Genomic DNA, 14,007 nt, shown 5'->3' on the forward strand with positions numbered 1-14,007 from the left:
TCTGGTTTCTGGATGAGCACAGGAGCCAGTCCTAAACAAATCAGAGTATTACATTCCTTTGGCCACAGTGATTAGATAACTATTGGCAAGTGAGCCAATCAGATCCTATTATAATGATCATATTGGAGTTGTTCAAAAAGACTATCGCTCTTTTCTCCCTGAGACTTCAACCTAGAAAGAAAGCAGCCTGGATCTTCTGGGAACTACGGTAGAGAGAAATAGCCTGCCAGGAAGAATAGCTAAATGTAAGAAGATGCACAGCCAAGATACGGACACTGAACTCATCCAGATAACAGCTTTTTAGCCCCAGGATCCCAGCCATCCCCAAAGGACTTCTTCAATAATCAAACCAATAAATTCCCTTTATAGCTTATACATATGAGAAGAGTGAAAAGACAAGCCAGACACGGGGAAAAGTTATCTGCAATATATATATATATATATATAATCTACGTAAGTTATGAATATATGATATATAACACATGGTTTTATATATATGTATGTAACTAGACATAGAGATACACATACATACAATAGAAGACAAGTAACTAGAAGGAAACCCTTCAAATAAAAAAGGAACCAAAAATGGGTGAAATGCTTCAACAGGGTGCCCTCATAAAAGATATCCAAATAGCCAATAAGCACATAAAAAAGCATTTACCATCACTACATATCAGGTAACTGCAAACTAAAACTAAAGCAGGATATTACCATGTCCTCTGCTGGATGCCTAAGATTAGAAAGGGCTGGCCAACTAGGTGGAACAACTGGAATTTGCATGCATTGCTTTTAGGATGATAGGTGAAATCCACCTTTTTGAAAAACTGTAATACCTATTAAAACTAAAGCTAAAGTCTACCCTATGAGTCAGTGATCTCATTCCTACAAACAAAACATATACCGAGAGAAATAAGTGTAAGTCAGTAAAAAGAGTGATTAAAAGGCAAACTAGACATCATGCTGAGAAAAGAAGCCAAACATATAATTGTACATATTGTATTTAAGCACTTACATAAAGATCAAGAAGATCAAGAAGAAGCAAACCTAATAAACTGAATAAAAGTCAAATTGCGGTTTCCTCTGTGGAGCAATTATTGAGAAGGCAGATAAATAAACTTTCTGGAATCCTGGGAATGTTCTGTTTACCAGGGTACGTACATAAGTGAAATTTCATCAAGCTATACACTTAAGATTAGCACATGTCCTGCACAGTAGCGTATGTATGCTTTACTAAAACAGCAGAAAATGATGAAGGGAAAGTGGCATAGGTCTACTTTCAGAAATAAACGGGAAACATAATGGAAGGGAAAAGTGTAGCTAGATGTACCTGAAGAAGCACAGACCAAAGAACTTTCATCTTTCTCAAATAAAAAAGCAGAAAAATCTGAAGGTGTCAAATATAAATCTTCCTCCACTAAAATAGGATGATGCCCCATCTGATGCTTACCTCACTTATACCTAATCTTCCTTACTGTCCACAGCCCTGCTTGCTGGAGATGCCAGTGGATTTGCACAGATGTCTTCCCCCTTGAGCAAAGTGACGTGATGGGATTGCACTACACAAATAACAATCCTGCTCCAAAATGGGGCCACCTCTATAGAGCCAGTTGATGTGCCAGAGGGACTGTCAGATCAGCAAAAGGACAATGCTGGAACTTGCCAGAAAACCTAAGAAGCTGTGTATGACTGTGATGGAGGAACTTATGGAAAGGTCTATGGAGCTGCTGCCTCTGACTTTACTGAAGTAAAAGCATTTAATGTTCTGTTTCAAGCTAGTGTTGATTGGTGGGTCCGATCATCAGGAAAATGAGCCGGACACTGAAGCTCACCAGGCCCCTATGTGTCTGTCTCCATCCTATGGCCCCACTAAACAAAGAATAATAGCTTCTTCCCGCTGCCTTCCAATTCTCATGCAAACTCTGTTTCAGACAACTCTAACCTGGGACTGGATAAGGAAATGATTCTGAGAAATGGAGTCCCAACCGTGTCCAAATTAACACACACAAGCCAGCTCAACCAACTTTACTTCTAGCTTTCTTGTCACAAGGTCCCTTTTTAAACTCAAAACACTGGGTCCAATTCCTAGCCATGAGCAAGGACAGAGAAAATACAAAAACAACGTATTAGATGCGACTCTTCTTTTGAGAACTTGCCCTTATTAATTTCTGTTGAAATGGATTATTAGACAGAAAAAGCTTTTAACAATAAAAACTGATTACCTCAAAAACTTTAGGTTCTTTTAGTTAAAAAAAGAAAAAAAAGGGAAAAAAATTGGGTAGGCAATTTCCAGTATCTGCCATACTAGAAATGACCAATTACAAGAAAAAAATTACAAAAGAAATTACAAATACCAAAGTGTTGATACCATAACAGGTGTGATACTGCACACCTGGAGAACAGTGAGTATTAATTAGATACTAATTAAAAAAAAAAAAAGACCACTCCTGCCTGCATTTGAAAAACACCTTGAATCCCCTATGGGTCCAAAAGATTTTGTAACGTAAAGAACATTTACATCTTGGCCGAAATAAAAGTACCTATAATAAAATGTGGTTAGAGCTGAAAAGGTATTAGAGGAAAATTCATCACCTTAAATATTCGTATCAGAAAACAGAAACCGATTATCAATGAGCCAGCGTCCACTTTACAGGTGAGGCCCTGATCCGTGCTTCTCGTGTGAATTTTCTTGCACGCCGGAAGTGACATTCCCGACACGAAGGCATTCCCACAAGGTGTACGGACACAGGTTTCTCTCAGCTGTGAGTTCTCAAGTCGTCAAACAGATACGCAACACTTTCTTGCCTTCTTACATTCATGGCGCATCTCCACAACGTTCCAGATATGCTGTGAGGTGAAAACGCCTTGCAGACGTTCCCACATTTCACACCGTTTATACATTTTCCCTAGTGTGAGTTTTCACATGTCTTCGAAAGTAGGCAGGACACACAAAGGCTTTCCCACATTCCTTACATTCATATGGTTTCTCTCCAGTGTGGCTTCTTACATGTCTTCGAAAGGATGAGGGACAACTGAAGGCTTTCCCACATTCCAGACATTCGAAGGGTTTCTCGCCAGTGTGCATCCTTGCATGGACAGTAAGGTATGAAGAATGGCGAAAGGCTTTCCCACATTCCTTACATTCATAGGGTTTCTCCCCAGTATGTGTTCTCATGTGGATCCTCAGAGCTGAGGGATAAATAAAGGCTTTGCCACATTTCTTACATTCATAAGGTTTCTCTCCAGTGTGAGTTCTTATATGTACTGTAAGGTGGGAGGAACTAATAAAGGCTTTCCCACATTCTTTACATTCATAAGGCTTCTCTCCAGTGTGAGTTCTTAAGTGTTCAGTGAGGGATGAGGAACGGCTAAAGGCCTTCCCACATTCCTTACATTCATATTGTATCTTTCCAGTGTGATCTCTCACGTGTGCTCTGAAGGATGAGGGACAACTAAAGGCTTTTCCACATTCCTTACATTCATAGGGTTTCTCTCTACTTTGATTTTTCACATGCGTATTAAGGGAAGTGGGAAGATAGAAGGCTTTTCCACATTCCAGGCATTCATAGGGTTTCTCTCCAGTGTGTTTTCTCATATGGATACTTAAGGAGGAGGGACAATTGTAGGCTTTCCCACATTCCTTACATTTATAGGGTTTCTCTCCTGTGTGTGTTCTGACGTGTACAGTGAGTTTTGAGGACTCGCTGAAGGCCTTCCCACACTCTTTACATTCGTAAGGCTTCTCTCCAGTATGAATTCTTATATGTATTATAAGGTGAGAGGAAGAACTAAAGGCCTTCCCACATTCCTTACATTCATATGGCTTATCTCCACTGTGAATTCTTTTGTGTTTGGAGAGTGAGGAAGAACAGCTAAACGCCTTCCCACATTCCCTACATTCATAAGGCTTATCTCCACTGTGAATCCTTTTGTGTTCTGTCAGGGATGAAGAACAGCTAAAGGTTTTTGCACATTCCTTACATTCATAGCTCGTCTTTCCAGTGTGAATCTTCATATGTGCCCTAAAGAAGGAAGAACAACCAAAGGTTTTTGTACATTCTTTACATTCGTAAGGTTTCCCTTCAGTGGGATTTTTCACATGCTTCTTAAAACAAGCAAGAAAATGGAAAGCTTTCCCACATTCTTTACATTGATAGGGTTTGCTTCCAGTGTGAGACCTGATGTGATTCTTAAGGGATAAATGATCCATGAAGGCTTTTTTACACTCATGGCATTCATAGGACTTCACTTCAGTAGTTCTCTTGAGTATATTAAGATGTGAAATTTGGCTGCAGTCTTGTCCACACTGATTTTCTTCATTACATTCATAGATGGTCTCCACAACTGGACTTCTTTTAAAAATAAAAGCACATTATTAGTAATAAATATACTTTTATCATTTTCAGTGACTACATTTTCTGCCCTGTCAAGTTACAAGTTCAAAGTCCTCACAGAAGGGTCTACAATAGCCAATATTATCACTGAGGTTTTTTTGACATACAATTTTTCTGGTAATTGCTTATAATTGAACTATGTGTCAAACATTGAAGATCTCAATGTCATTTTTGGGGAAAAAAATCTTAGAAAAATTCTTTACGAAATCACAATTTTTGACCAAGTTCTAGGTACACGTTTTTTAAGTTTTATGACATTTTAAGATTCTCTCCAGAGGCATGACTTTTTCTTTTTTGAATGGCACTCACCTCAAATGTCTCTCATGGTTTTTGTTCTGATAACAAATACCATGGTATTCCCAGTTTTTGTGTAAAATGGATGAGCAAGAATCATTCCTTTTGAATCTTACTATTTTCTGTTCACTGGATATTCTTTGTCCATAAATATCTTGTGGAGCTACTAATTCATTAGTTTTAAGTTGAATCTCAAAACCTGAAACAAAAAAGCAAAGGCACCTATAAGGAAAAGGACTTCTGGCAACGTAGCTGTTTCAGGACTTTGGTAATATACACAAGGGTCAAAATTGTAAGCAAGAAATAATTCCATGAAGACTGAGACTTATAGTAACACAAATAAGGTATTATTAGGAGAACAAAGGGCACCTGGCTGGCTCAGTCAGAAGAGCATGCAACACTTGATCTTGGGGTCATGAGTTCGAGCCCTATGCGGGTTGTAGAGATGGCTTAAATAAAAGCTAAAAAGGAAAACAAAACAAAAAGGAACCAGTTCCTTCCTAAAATGCACATGACCAAATACTAACTTACAAGAAGAAATATGGACTGTCTTTCCCAAGAACAAGGAAAGTGTGAGAATACTGATAAAAAGTCAAAATAGTAATCTAAGGTATCTAGAAGATCACACCCCTCAAACAAAGCAAATTTTATTTGATTTTTACAAACGTAATATCCCCCAACCAGGACAGTTTCTCCCAGGGATTCTTGCCTTCCTGGTGCTCCCCCTGGATAGGTCCTCTTTCCACTGTCTCCAGGTCCTCCTCTTGTTTCCACTGAGAGATCAGATATGGTGTGTGCAGTGGATACCCTGTTAATGCAGAAAGGCTTATCATGAGGGAAAACAATGAGGAACCATAAACATTTCCATGAGACAGGGTCAAAATTTTGCTCTTCTGATACTGTAATTATGGGCAAGAGAAAATTGAATTTCTACAAAATGTTTGTCACAAGTTTTTTTAAAGCAGGAGCAGGATGGGGGAGTAGACAATGACACAGACAATGACACAGCCTCTGATTTCTAGAACTGATGTGATATTCATTACCTAAACTTCAATATTAGAAGCTGGTCTGATACAGCCAGGATATTTCGTTCTCCTATTGCACATTAATAATCTCACAGAATACCAATCTTAAACAAGATTACTCTGAGACCATGATAAAATTAAACAAAATAAGGCCACTACATAATTTAATCTAAGGATGACCCCCCCCAAAAAAAGTCACTGTGCCACCCATAAAATACTCAATAATAAAATTTCTACCTCTTTTTGTCAGCATCCAATCTAAAGTGACCACCTGGACTGGGTTGAACAGTGTCCCTTGAAAATATATGTCCAAACAGATCAATGAAACAGAACAGAGAGCCCAGAAATAGACCTACATAAACATAGTCAGCTCATCTTTGACAAAGGATCAAAGGCAATACGCGAAGAAGACAGTCTTTTCAAAAGAGACCGAAACAACTAGCCATCAACATGCAAGAAAATTAATCTAGACACAGACTTTTACACTCTTCACAAAAATCAACCCAAAATGGATCACATGGATCAAAGACCTAAATGTAAAATGCAAAACTATGAAATTCCTCAAGGGAAACATCATATGAAGAGATAGTCCCATATGTCATCAGGAAAATGCAAATTAAAACAATGAGAAACCACCACACACCTATGAGAACAGCTAAAATCCATAACACTGACACCAACAAATGCTGGCAAGGCTGTAGAACAGGAACTCTCATTCATTGCTGGGGGGAATGCGAAATGGTACAGCACTTTGGAAGACAGTTGGGCAGCTTCTTACAAAACTAATCTTACTATATGATCAGGCAATCACACTCCTTGGAATTTACCCAGAGGAGCTGAAAACATGTCCACACAAAAACCTGCACATGCATGTTTTACTGCAGCTTTATTCACAACTGCCCAAACTTAGAAACAATTAAGATGTCCTTCAGAGGGTGAATGGATGAATAAAACTGTGGTACACCCAGACAATGAAATATTATTCTGAATTAAAAAGAAATGAATTATCAAGCCACGTAAAGACATGAAAGAAGCATAAATGCATATTGCTAAGTGAAAGAAACCACTGAAAAGTCTATATACCGTATGATTCCAACTATATGACATTCTAGAAAAGCCAAAACTACGGGGACAATAAAAAGATCAGTGGTTGCCACAGGTTAGCGAGGAAGGAGATGAACTGATGAGGCAAAGAGGATTTTTAGGGCAGTGAAATTACTCTAAATGATACTATAATGATGTATACCACTACATATTTGTCCAAACCACAGAATGTATTCTGTGTTGAATGACTTCACCAAGAGTGAATCCTAATGTATAAACTATGGACTCAGGGTGATGATGATGATGATGTGTCGATTCAGGTTCATCAATTGTAACAAATGTGCCACTCTGGTAGGAGACGCTGATAGTGGAAGCGGCTGTACCCATATGGGAGCAGGGCACACACGAGAAGTCTCTGTATCTACCACTCACATCTGCTGTGAATCTACAACTGCTCTAAAAAAAAGTAAGTGTATCAAAACAAAATGTCATGTCCACTTGAAAGCTCAGAATGTTACTTTATTTGGAAATAGGGTCTTTGTAGCTATAATCAAGTAAAGATGGAGTTATACTGGATTAGGGTGGGTCTTAAATCCATTGATTAGTGTCCTTATAGGGAGGGGCATAGAGACAAAGGGGAAAAGGCCATGTGAGGACAAAGGCAAAGATTAGAATGATCTAGCTGCATGGGGCACCTGGCGGGCTCAGCCGGTAGAGCATGCGACTCTTGATCTCGGGTTTGTGGGTTCTAGCCCCACATTGGGTGTAGAGATCACCTAAAAATAAAATCTTTAAAAAAATAGAAAAGAATGATATCATTGCAAACTAAGAAATGCCAAGTATTGCTGGCAACCACAGAGGCTAGGAAGAGACAAGGAGAGATTTCTCCCATAGAGCCTTCAGAGAAGGAGCATGGTCCTACTGACACCTTGTTTGTACTTCCAGTCTCCAGAAATGTGAAAAAATAAGTTTCTGTTTTTATCCACAGTTTGTGGTACTTTGTTATGAAAGGCCTAGGAAACCAATACAGCCTACTTCCACAGACCCATCCCCAAATCACTCACCCAAAGTACAAACCCTGTAATATGTACTTTTTAACACCTTCTTTCTGAGACACACCACAGTTCCCCATGTCATATGTTCTCCCTCCCTGCACTGTGTAATAACCCTCCTCTTGTTTACATGTATGTTTCTGAGTAAAGACCATTGACATCATTAAAATTCCCATAAGGACCCAAACCATAAACCTCCCTAAGGCCCAAAGTGACCCCTGAAGTCTATGCCAGCACTTTCAACACTTAATAAGCCTCAAGGCTTTTAACCACAAGAGAAAGAAAAAGGCAGTTCACTACACAGATGTTTATTTTCATGGTGAAGCCACTAGACTTAAAGTTCCTTGGGGTCTGTGACCATGTCGGTCTTATTTACCAATTCATTCCTATTCCTCAGCCTAAATCCTAGAACAAGGTCAATTAGTAAAATTGTTTTCTAAACAACTAAATGAAGGAACGTTGCCCTTCTTACCTAGGGAGGCCAGGTTCTGAAAGTTTTCCAGCATCACATCTCTGTAAAGGCTCCTCTGAGCAAAATCCAGCAGAGCCCACTCCTCCTGGGTGAAGTCCACGGCCACATCCTCAAAGACCACAGAGTCCTAAAACATCCCACATATATTCTTTTCAGAAAGGTGCCCACTCTCCCCACGTGTGCAGGAAGATCGATGAGGTTGCTAATACTGGGAAACTGAGAATCAATTCACAGGAAGTTCTGAAGATTTTATGGTCTCCCAACATCTACCCTAGAATTCAGACACCAGATCTTTCTCTTTATACCCATTACATCCTTCCTAACTGACCCCATCCAGTCTATGTATCTAACCACACTTCTAAAACACCAAATTTATCTCTTGCACAGTTTGATGGTGACCATTTCCAATCTTATGATCCAGGACAGTCCAGAGCCTACAAGAAATGACAGAAATGCTCTAGAGATGAAATAATTTCCACACGGACACCAGCAATTCCTTGTTACACAAACAATTTCACCTGCTTCCTTCTTTCCCACCACAGCACTCAGCACAACATGAAAGACTGGGTCAAATCCAAGTGAGGTTTAAATGCATAAAAACACACTGAGGAACAGGGAGCTTTTCTTTCTTTCTTTTTATTTCTTTCTTTCTTTCTTTCTTTCTTTCTTTCTTTCTTTCTTTCTTTCTTTCTTTCTTTCCTTTCTTTCATTATCTATCTATCTTCCCACAAACCTGAGGCCCAGGAGCTTGCAGAAATATAAATTTCACCTCAGGCCCACAGCTGGCCATATTGTATTCTAGGCCAGGGGTCAGCAAACTATAGCACATGGGCTGAATCCAGCCTACTATTTGCTTATGTAAAGTTTTATTGGAACACAATAAAACATTTGTTTATGTACTGTCTGTGGCTGCTTTCAAACTAAATTGGCGGTTTAATTGCAATAGAAACTCTTTAGCCTTCAACGCCTAAGACACTTACAATGTGGCCCAATAGAGAAATAGATCACTAACAACTGCTCTAAACAATTAGGAGGTCAAGGACCTGGTGGAATGGAAAATTCTTTTGGAGAATTATTAGCTCCTACTTACCTGTGTCATATTTTTCTGTAACTCTGCAACTTTTCTTTCTTCTTCCATGTTCCCTTCATGAAGAAAGTCAAGAGTACTGAGAAGTTAGAGCTGAGGCAGGAGAAAGAAAACACGAGAATCCAGGTCTCCCCACAATTTCCACAACTCATGAGCCTGGATGTTGCAGCATATCCGTTATGAGGGATCACTCCCCTCAAAACACACACACACACACACACACACACGTATAAAGCATACCCCCAAGACACCCAACCAAATACACACTGATCTTGTAAGGAGATGGAGTAATCTTATCTCCTCTAGAGCTAAAAAAGCATTGCTGGGGTCCTTGCTAATTAAAAAAAAAAAAAAAAAAAAGGTTAAAAAAGGTTGAGTCCCATGTTCTAAGTTAACTGAAATCTAAAAAAGTTTAGCTGTCAGTTTTCCCATGATAATGACAAACAAAAAACAGCAGACAATGCCTACAACCATAACTTTGACACTGTGTCAAATCCAAAAAAAGCATTTATAGATGTAACTTCTGGGGGCTCCACTCCCCGTATTTCTTACTTCTGCACCATTGGCAGCTAACAGGAATTACTGCTCAGCCCCTGACCACTGAACCCTCCCCTCCGTGGGCTGCAGGGCCTCTGAAACTTGATTTTTGCGAAAAAGCATCAACAGACTGAATTCCACATGTAGGAGGCAGGGAAGACTGCCATGCTGTGACTCTCATCCTAAATTGTGCCTACACAGTACAGAAGAGCAGAACAAGAATACCTGAAGGGAAGTTAGCAACATGTCATCTCCGATAGTAATATCTGCAGCTCTATTACATAAATTTAAAATAATGAAAACACAACAGTTTTTTCCATGCAGTGGATCAAGTAGTATATTTTAAAACTGAAAAAATCACAACATTCTTTACTAAATTAATAACGTGCCATTTAAGCAACCATGATGTGAGAATGATCTTGCAAAGAGCTTTTCTTTCATAGAAGCTCTGCAAATCAGGTATTATTACAACCAGTTTATAGTTGAGAAATCTGAGAATCAATTAACCATACACTCAATGTTACCCAGTCAGAAAGCTGCTGAGGTGTATGTAACACAGGGCGTATTACATAGACAGATGTGTGAATGCAGGCCTGTTTGTCCTCAAAGCCTAAACTCCCAATGAGTGTATTTCTGAACATATACCTTACAATTTAGTTGTTAGTGAGGCCCTTATTACTAACATTACCAGAGTCTAGCCTAGAACCCTGCTGTGCACTACGGAAAGTAGGCAAATGAAGTATTCTATTTAAATGTTTTATCTTGGGGCGCCTGGGTGGCTCAGCTGGTTAAGTGTCTGGCTCTTGATTTCAGCTCAGGTCATGATCTCAGGGTCCAGAGATCAAGCCCTGCATCAGGCTCTGTGCTCTGTGCAAAGTCTGTTTGTCTCTCTCCCTGTGCTCCTCTCTGGGGGGGAGAAATAAATAAATAAATAAATAAATAAATAAATAAATAAATAAATAAAATCCTCTTAAAAATAAATAAATAAATGTTTTATCTTTGAGCTCCTCTAGACTAAGCCCCCCCTTTTTTAAAGATTTTATTTATTTATTTGACAGAGAGAGACATGGTGAGAGAGGGAACACAAGCAGGGGTAGTGGGAGAGGGAGAAGCAGATTCCCCGCGGAGCAGGGAGCCCGATGCGGGGCTCGATCCCAGGACCCTGAGATCATGACCTGAGCCGAAGGCAGACGCTTAACGACTGAGCCACCCAAGTGCCTCTAAGCCCCCTTTTTTGAGCAAGGACACTTCCCTTAAGGTCCCTATCTCTTGCTCCTTCATTTCATATTTACTTAGGTAATATTTACTCCAATCCCACTACATACAGTCACAGGGGATACAGCACTGAACAAAACAGAAAAATCCTGAAGGACATGGATGTTATAATCATTTGAGGGAGGGCAGTAAATGAACAAAATGTATCAGGTGTGGTATATGATACATAATAAGGCAGCACATTACCGGGATAAAGAGGCACATACACATTTATTTTTAGCCAGTTAGGACTACTTTTGTGGCCGGGAAGAAGCAGAAAATTAAAAGAAGTGTTTCAGATAACACTGGAAATCCACAGTTGGTGTGGTACATATATTTACATATTTATATGAATATCATCAACTCCCAGAGAAAATAAAATCAGTATGAGTGGGCTAACCATTAACTTAAAGGATGGAAAAAGAACAGCATAAAGGTTTAGAAAAATGAAAATAGGACAAAATTAATATTTTTAAAAAACTAATAAAAAGAATCATAAAAATGAACAATGTGTCCTTTGAAAACTAATGAAATCAACAAAGCTTTAGCAATTTTAACAACAGAGCATAGACAAAGAGTTATGAATGAGTCATAATCACAGATGTTGAAGGGAGAATACAACAAAAATGTTAAGAGAATATACACGAAAATGTACATATAATGAATGAATTTCTAGAAAGAAGTACAACTTTCTGGCAATGATCTAAAATAAATACAAAACTTGATTACATCCAATCCTAAAAGAAAAAAAAAAACAAAACAGTAGTTTAAAACATGCCCACAAAGGAAATATGAATTACAAATTGTTTCACAGGCAACTTCACCAAATAAGTAAAGGATTCATAATTCCATTGTAGGGATGGAAAATACTGTTTTCCTGAGTGTTTCCAAGCCAAAAAAGTACAACTCAAAACAAAACAGGAAAGCTCTCATTCACACATATGAATGCAAAATAATATAAAAGTTTTAGTACAGTCGAGAATTGAATAATGAGGGTATAATCACAAACCAAGTTCATTTCCTCCTAGGAATGAAAGGTGGTTAAAAATGAAATCCTCAATTAATATAATCATCACATTAATATTAAAAGATCATATGGCTCTTCCTCTTAGATACAAAATAGTTAACGATCTATATCAATATCCATTGCTGATCATTTAACCCATTAGAACTAGAGAATAACTTTAATTAGGAAAAAATAATTATCATCTACAACACCTACAGCAAACATCTTTTTTTTTTTTTTTAAAGGAGGCTCAGTGCCCAGTGTGGAGCCTAGCAGAGCTTGAATTCACGACCCTGTGATCAAGACCTGAGCTGAGACCAAGACATTATGACTGGGGTCACCTGGGTAGCTCAGTCGGTTAAGCGCGGTACTCTTGATTTTGGTTCAGGTCTTTTTTTTTTTTTTTTAAGATTTTATTTTATTTTATTTTATTTGAGAGAGAGTGAGCGAGAAAGAGAGCACAAGCCAGGGGGAGAGGCAGAGGGAGAAGCAGACTCTCTGCTGAACAGGGAGCCCGACGCGGGGCTCGATCCCAGAACCCTGGGATCATGACCTGAGCCAAAAGCAGACGGTTAACCAACTGAGCCACCCAGGCGCCCCAGGTTCAGGTCTTGATCTCAGGGTTGTGAGATCCAGTCCCAGAGATCGGGGTGGGACTCGGGGAGTCCGCTTAAGATTCTCTCTCTCCCTCCCCTCGCTCTCTCTCAAAAAAAAAAAAAAAAAAAAAAAAGACACTTAACTGAGCCATCCAGGCGCCCCACAAGCATCCTATTTAAATGCTGAAATGATAGAATAATTCCCTCTGGGATCAGGAACAAGGCAAAGATGCAAATTATATGCTATTCTAGTACTGTCTGTCCACTGGAGTGGAGGTCCTAGTAAACACACTAAAGAAATAAAAAAGAATGCAAGGTACAGGAATAAAAGAGAAAACGCTGAAAATGGCACATGATCTCACTCTCGGTGTGAAATTCAAAATAATCTACAGATAAATGATTAAAATTTATAGCTGCATTCGACGATGAAGGGGGTTACAGAGATACTAAGTAATCAGTTCACATTTATGTACCTGAATATAATGTATCAAACTGATGCCCACAGGCAAGGTAAAATTCACGGATGAAATATCTCCTGCACCAGGAGGGGAGATGGGAACGGAGTTGAGGCAAATGTCACCCCGTGCTCACCGAACACGCCGAAATCCACTGACCAGCGTACAGACGAGGTGGAGGCGCTCGTCCCCGTGACCGAATGGCAGGGATGCTTTTACTTTCCGAAAAGACAGCAAAGGATGCTTTGGAAGGCCGATTACATACGAGGGTGGTTTTCTAACTCTAGCCTGCAGCCGACTCAACCCGGCTGCTGCACGCAGCCCAGAGCTCCGGATTCAGTGAGTTTGGGACGAGCCGCGGCCGGGGGAGGCCCCCGGCGCTGGGTTCCGGCGGGGGCAGGGGGCACGGCCAGGGCGGCGGTCCTCCCAATGCCTACCTCTCCCCCTCCCGCAGGCCGGACTTGGGGCTGGTCTGACCGAGCCGGGAAGGACGCGCCGAACTGAGGCAAAACACTAGCCCAGACGCGAGGGGAGGAACGCAGAGATATGGCCGCCAACTCGCGCACGCGCAAGAGCGCATTTCTGCTTCCGGTTTCTGATCCGCGCACAGCGTAAGGGGCGGGGCTTCGGGAGCTGAGAGTTAAGGACTAGCGGCGACCTGCCCCTGACCCTTTCATGGGCTGGGGTAAGAGGAGGTCCTTATGACCAGGCTGGTGTTTTGGGGCACTCTGAGACAAGAGGATGTCCATGTCCCTGGGGATTGCTACAACAAGTTAATGAGCCCATAAGGCAGA

General features: G+C 40.2%; 1 protein-coding gene across 1 annotated transcript; it reads right to left on the reverse strand.

Moving 5' to 3' along the window:
• Positions 1 to 467: 467 nt before the first annotated feature.
• Positions 468 to 13,765, reverse strand: LOC116626545 (zinc finger protein 699). The gene is made up of 6 exons (XM_032395934.1): positions 13,232 to 13,765; positions 9,369 to 9,458; positions 8,279 to 8,405; positions 5,395 to 5,493; positions 4,701 to 4,884; positions 468 to 4,349 (listed from the first exon to the last, which is right to left on the reverse strand). Exons 2-6 carry the CDS (start codon positions 9,414 to 9,416, stop codon positions 2,891 to 2,893), a joined length of 1,917 nt encoding a protein of 638 aa, XP_032251825.1. The 5' UTR covers positions 9,417 to 9,458; positions 13,232 to 13,765; the 3' UTR covers positions 468 to 2,890.
• Between the last annotated feature and the right edge of the window lie 242 nt (positions 13,766 to 14,007).

This window comes from Phoca vitulina, unplaced genomic scaffold, assembly GCF_004348235.1.
Source record: "Phoca vitulina isolate PV1807 unplaced genomic scaffold, GSC_HSeal_1.0 scaffold89, whole genome shotgun sequence".
Lineage (NCBI taxonomy): Eukaryota > Metazoa > Chordata > Mammalia > Carnivora > Phocidae > Phoca > Phoca vitulina.